This window comes from Oratosquilla oratoria, unplaced genomic scaffold, assembly GCF_046742065.1.
Source record: "Oratosquilla oratoria isolate Oo_2021 unplaced genomic scaffold, ASM4674206v1 SCAFFOLD51, whole genome shotgun sequence".
NCBI lineage: Eukaryota > Metazoa > Arthropoda > Malacostraca > Stomatopoda > Squillidae > Oratosquilla > Oratosquilla oratoria.
This window is the reverse complement of record NW_027467715.1, coordinates 2,204,487-2,210,852: the sequence shown is the minus strand read 5'-3', so window position 1 is coordinate 2,210,852 and position 6,366 is coordinate 2,204,487. Positions and strand designations below refer to the sequence as shown.

Genomic DNA, 6,366 nt, shown 5'->3' with positions numbered 1-6,366 from the left:
TGTGTAATCAATTTTACATAGGTCAAACTGCCAAACCCTTAAACACTAGAATTGAACAACACAAGAAAAATGTTAGGGATGGCAATCATTCTAGTGGTATATTCAAGCATATTGAATTAAATAATCATCCAGTTGATTGGGGTAATGCCCAGGCAATCTATTATACCAACAACATAATAGCAAGAAATTTAATAGAGTGCAGTTTGATTCATACAACCCGTAATCAAAATACCAACCTACATAAAGGCTTGTACAAACTTGATAATTTCATTTGTCAAGAAATTAGTAAGATAATATCAGGTAAAATGTAATCCAACGAATTGACTTAATGTCGCCCTATATAAGTAGTAGAAACAGTGACCCTTGGCGACTGTGACCTGATGTCGCCCGACCATCGTAAGATAATTGACAATGACCTTCCGCTCTCCTTGGCGACTGTGACCTGATGTCGCCCGACCATCGTAAGATAATTGACAATGACCTTCCGCTCTCCAGGGGGTAATTGGTCGCTACGCTTATTCAAACTGTCCTTGTTCCTTTGTATCATGTATATATTGTCTATGTATTCCTATCACTATGTACTTGTTGCACTGAAGATGTAATATACGAAAGCGCTCTGCTTCGTTAGTTTCTTTTTCCAAGTGGTCTACTTTGCATATATGTATACATATATACATATATATACATTTATATATATATATACATATATATATACATGTATATATATATATACATATATATATATATACATATATATATATATATACATATATATATACATATATATACATATACGCATATATATATATATATTATATATATACTTACAGATATATATATATATATATATATATATATATATACGTATACATACATACATATATATATGTATATATATATATATATATATATATATATATACAACTAGTGCAAATAAAGAAAAAATGTGCACACACAAGGTTTTCAAATTATATTAAGATCCATTCAATAAAAAAGTTCCACCCAAACATCAACTTGTAAATTCTCTAAAAATATGGTAACTTGCCAACCGTCAAACCAATAATTCTTTTTCTCTCTCTATCTCTCTCTCTCTCTCTCTCTCTCTCTCTCTCTCTCTCTCTCTCTCTCTCTCTCTCTCTCTCTCTCTCTCTCTCTCTCTCTCTCTTCTAACTCTAGCGCTTCCATTGCAAAGAAACGACTTTGCCGCCATGGGTGCGCGCGTACTTTTCGGAGTAGGCTAAGTTTGCGCACAAGCTAATTTCTGCTCTCTCACAAAAAAAAAAAAAAAAAAATCTTTGACACTTCAATGTATCCAACTTAATGGTGGTGATTTTGCCCCCAAAGGATAGAAACGCTGGTTATTTACGGCGAAGAACAATGTTTACGATGTTTCTGTTGTAAAAAAAGCGTATACGCACACACGCGCGCGTGCACACACACACAACACACACACACACACACACACACACACACACACACACACACACACACACACACACACACACACACACACACAAACACACACAAACACATACACATATACACACACGCACACACAGCATATGGATACACATACGAATACACACACACACACACAACACATGCACACACATACGAATACACACACACACATACAAACATACACAAACTTACACACATACACACACATACGAATACACACACATAGACACACACACGAATATACACACACATACGAATACACATGCACACACAACAGATACACATACGAATACACACACAACACATACACTCACATACAAATACACGCACACACATACACACACACACAACACAAAGGAATACACAGACAATACATACACACACATACGAATTCACACACACACACGAACACACACACACACAAACAGAATGGTGGTGAGAATTTCCCACCAGACGTTGTTAAAGTGCCTCAGACTCGGTAACCTTGGCCCTTTGTACAGTATGTGTCTTCTGTGTGGCCGGACATTGTTAATAGCAACACGCTCAGACGTCCATGGATGTCCTAACGTTGGTATTCTTAAAAGAATCTTTCCTTATATAAATTTAATATAAATCCTTGGAAGGGAAAAATTTATATAAGGAAAGATATTTTTAAGAATACCACTGTAAGATTCTTACGGTGGTATTCGGAAAGAATTCTTTTAAGAATGCCACCGTAAGTTCTTACGGTGGTATTCTTAAAAAAATATTTCCTTACATAACTCTTTCCCATCCAAGGGTTTATATAAAATTTATATAAGATTTATATAAGGAAAGGATTTTTTAAGAATACCACCGAATGATCCTTACGGTGGTATTCATAAAAATTCTTTCCTTATATAAATCTTTCCCTTTTAAGGATTTATATAAGATTTATGTAAGGATTTTTTTTTTTTTTTTTTTAAGAATACCACCTAAAACTCTTCCCACCGGTGCCTGAAGGAGAAGAAAAGAAAGGGGAGACGGGAGAAAAAATAAGGGGGACAGACAGAGAAGAGGGGGAGATAATAATACAGGATAAAAAAAAGGGGGAGAGAATGAAAAGGAGAGAGGGAAAAAGAGTATTTGGGGGGAGAGGGGGAGGAGGGAAGGGGAGATAGACGAGGTGGGGGGAGGAATGGGGAGTGGGGGGAAAGGAGGGGAGGAGGTGGGGAGAGGAGGCCCAGCGACACAAATGTGGAGGTCGTATAACTTTACAGCAGTTTGAGGTGGAGGGTAGAGTTGAAGTGGAGTCGGTGGAGAAGTGGAAAAGGTGGAGGTGGAAGAGTAATGTGATGGTATTTCTAACTATTACCAACGTAGTGAGTTTTTCAAATTTATTTTTATTTGTATATTTTTGTTTCTATCAACAACTTCAGATTTCAGAATATCAGCTGAAGTTGGAGGACTGACGTAATGATGCGGGAGGAAGGATAAGATGGCTTGGGGAGAGGGGAGCATGGGGGGAGGACAGGGGAGACGGGAGAATATATATACATATATGTATATATTTATTTATATATATATATATATATATATATATATAAATATATATACATATATGTATATATATATATATATATATAAATATAAATATATATATGTATATATATATATATATGTATATATATATATATATGTGAAAGAAACTCATCTGCTGGGATTCGAACCCCCGCCAGAGCGGAATGCTTCATATAAAGCGAGGACTGTACCACCTGTACTACACACACACACACACACACACACACACACACACACACACACACACACACACACACACACACACACACACACACACACACACACATATATATATATATATATATCATTTATATATATGTATTTATTTAGTTATTTAGTTATTCTATTTTTTTTTTTTTTTTTTTTTTTTTTTTTTTTTTTTTTTTTTTTTACTTCCGAAATTAGATAGGACCTCAGTGTACCTTAACTCGAAACTGCTCCTAGATCGGCCTCATTATTAAGTGCTCTTCGGGAAATTTGTACAGGTGTGAGAGAGAATGGGGGGAAAATCTACCCAGAAGAACTTTGACGTCCCTCAACTAGAAGAAATTGCTGTAGACAGACCTAGATGTCTATCTAGCTCAACTCTTCTCCAAGTCAGAGACATCAGGAGATGCAAGAATTGTGTGTGTATGAAAAAGAGAGAGAAAGAGAAAGAGTGAGAATCTACATAAGAACATAAGAATAAAGGAGACTGCAAGAGACCATAAGGTCTACACTAGGCAGCTCCGTATCCATCACCACCTGTCGTCCCCATCCATAAAGTTGTCTAATCGTTTTTTAAAACAACTGATAGTTTCAGCGCTTACTACATGGTTACTAAGTTTATTCCATTCATCGATCACCCTATTAGTAAACAAATTCTTGCCTATTTCCTTCTTAAATCTAAATTTGTCCAGTTTATACCCATTACTGCGAGTCCTGCCCTGTTGTTTTATTATGATGACCTTGTTTGCATCTCCCTTGTTATAGCCTTTGATCCACTTGAACACTTCTATTAGATCACCCCGCACTCTGTAATAAGGATAGTTGCATTGTCTGTAGGCACCTTTCCTCTTGTCTTGTACATCTCATGCATCTGGTCTGGCAACCATACTGATATCTATTCAAGATTGAACCCCCACTCACTTAAGTGTTCAGCTTATTTGAACCTACTGTATGGTTACATTTTTCTCATCAGTATATATATATATATATATATATATATATATATATATATATATATATACATATATATATATATATATATATATATATATATATATATATATATATATATATATATATATATATATATATGTATATTATAATGATATGGTTTAACGTCACAAACTCCCCCATACTGGGAGGCTAGGACGGTGCCCCATACAAAGGACTTTGCTGTGTGGAATTTGATGAACCATTCCCTTGATTCAACTTCGCCGGTGGCAGGATCCGAACCGCCACCTCCTCAACCTTCGCCGCAAGGGTAACGACGCCCTAACCAGACAATTTTATTCAGCTGAGAGGAGCACCTCTCAAGGTCAGGCCTCCGACTGCGTTCTGAATATCTTGTAATTCTTCTGTTATGCCGTCAGGCGATTTTATTCAGCTGAGGGGAGAGTGATCTCCCCATGCGCGCGGCTCTTTAAGACTAATTCCTTTACTGAACTTTTTCTTGCCCTCTCTTTAACTCTTTATGGCTCTTTCTGACGAAGGCTTCTTTCAGATCTGTCACTGTCGTGACGTAAAGAGCGTTTTTGCTCATAGGCTCTTTTCCATGTCTGTCTGGATGTTATACGGATGTTTTCCTTCCTTCTGGTAGCCCATATATGTGTGCCCTTTCTATGTAACTATGTATGGCTCTTTCAGACCGATTTTTTCATCTTTGTCCTTATTAGGACTTTAAGGAAACCTTCCATTTTCCCATTTGGCTTTCCACATTCCTGATGTACTTTTTGTACAAACGATCAGTTCTCAGCTAAATAGTATATCGAGCCCTCGTTCTTCTTGAGCCGAGGGAGCCTGTTAATTCATTCAGTTCTCAGGCAAAATATAACCGTCCTTTTTAGCAACTAAATTGGGTTCTTGACGAGTCTAGTAGGCTTCATGTTTATCAGTGGTATCCATCTCTTCTTTCTTTGCTTCTTCTCTTTTTGTGGCCTACTTTCCTTTTCACTTTCTTCTTGTAAACCACTATTCTTCAGTGGGGCCTGGGGGTTCTGTTTCGTCTCGCGCTCCTCGAGTTTCCTGAAGATTTCTTGCGGAAAGAGCTTTGGATCGGGCGGCTCGAGCTCGTTCCCGTCCTCGGAGCGGCCAAAACCCTTCAGCCAAGGGTGGTCCAAGATGCCGTGGAGGGTGGGCCGCTCCCATGGGTCCATGGCGAAGCACTTGGTGATCAGGTCACGGCACTGCCGGGGAAGGTCTTCGGGGAAAGGCGGGCGACCCTTTTCGATCTCGCTGTCGTCGTAGAACGGGTCGTCGTGGCACACCAGGTAATACAGGAGGGTCCCGAGACTCCATACTGTCGCCGGGACGTGGAGGAACTCTCCTTTGGCGATGTACTCTGGTGGCCAGTAAAACGATGTTCCGCCAGTGTGTGTTCCCCTGTAACCTTTAATCATTTCCCCGCATCCAAAGTCGATTAACTTGATCTTAAAGTCACCTGAGCCTGGATCTTCGTATAGCAAGACGTTCTCTGGTTTGATGTCCTTGTGAGAAACGCCTGCGTTTAGACATCTTTGTACTGTAATTACGATGTCACTAAAGAGCCTTTTGATCTGTGGAAGGGGGAGTTTGCCGCATTTTTCCATATGATCATATATCGAAGTTGCTTTAGGTACAAATTCCATTGCCATGAAAAAGTTGCCCTCTATAACGAAACATTCGTAAAGTTGGATAACCCCAGGAACGGTTTGCACTTTGTGCAAGAGAGAGGCTTCCATGGGCACTCTCGTTCCTTGGCGCCACCCCCAGGTGTCGACGCCGGAGAGGGGGACTTTCTTGATCGCAACCTGGTTTCCGTTGGCGAGGTCCTTCGCCAGGTAAACACACCCGAAGCCGCCCTCGCCGAGAGGTTCCTGCAGCTGAAATCGGGCCCTCCAATTGGTGTTCTCGTCTCTGTTCATCTCTCCCTAAATGTCTTCGACCCTGGAGGTCGACGCGACCGATCACGTGACCCAAGGTCGCATCACAGATTGGGTCACTGAGCGCGCTCGTGGTTACGTTCTTCGGTGGCTACGGAAGGTAAATTCCTATCCAAACCGGAAATATCTGTTGATGTCAACGTTGGTGTATTTATGTGTAGGAAGAAGTCCTTTTAGTAATTCTTCGTTGATAATTACTAACGTTCCCTCTAAACTGTGGGCATGTGCGCGCGCGCACATA

The 6,366-nt window shown here is 39.6% G+C and overlaps 1 protein-coding gene across 1 annotated transcript in view; it reads right to left on the bottom strand.

Annotated features, from left to right (window-relative positions):
- LOC143023584 (serine/threonine-protein kinase pim-3-like) overlaps positions 1 to 6,107 on the bottom strand; it is an 8,573-nt gene extending 2,466 nt beyond the window's left edge. The window contains exon 1 of the mRNA XM_076182170.1: positions 5,147 to 6,107. Coding sequence (XP_076038285.1) covers positions 5,147 to 6,107 — 961 coding nt within the window. The remainder of the gene's footprint in view (positions 1 to 5,146) is intronic.
- Between the last annotated feature and the right edge of the window lie 259 nt (positions 6,108 to 6,366).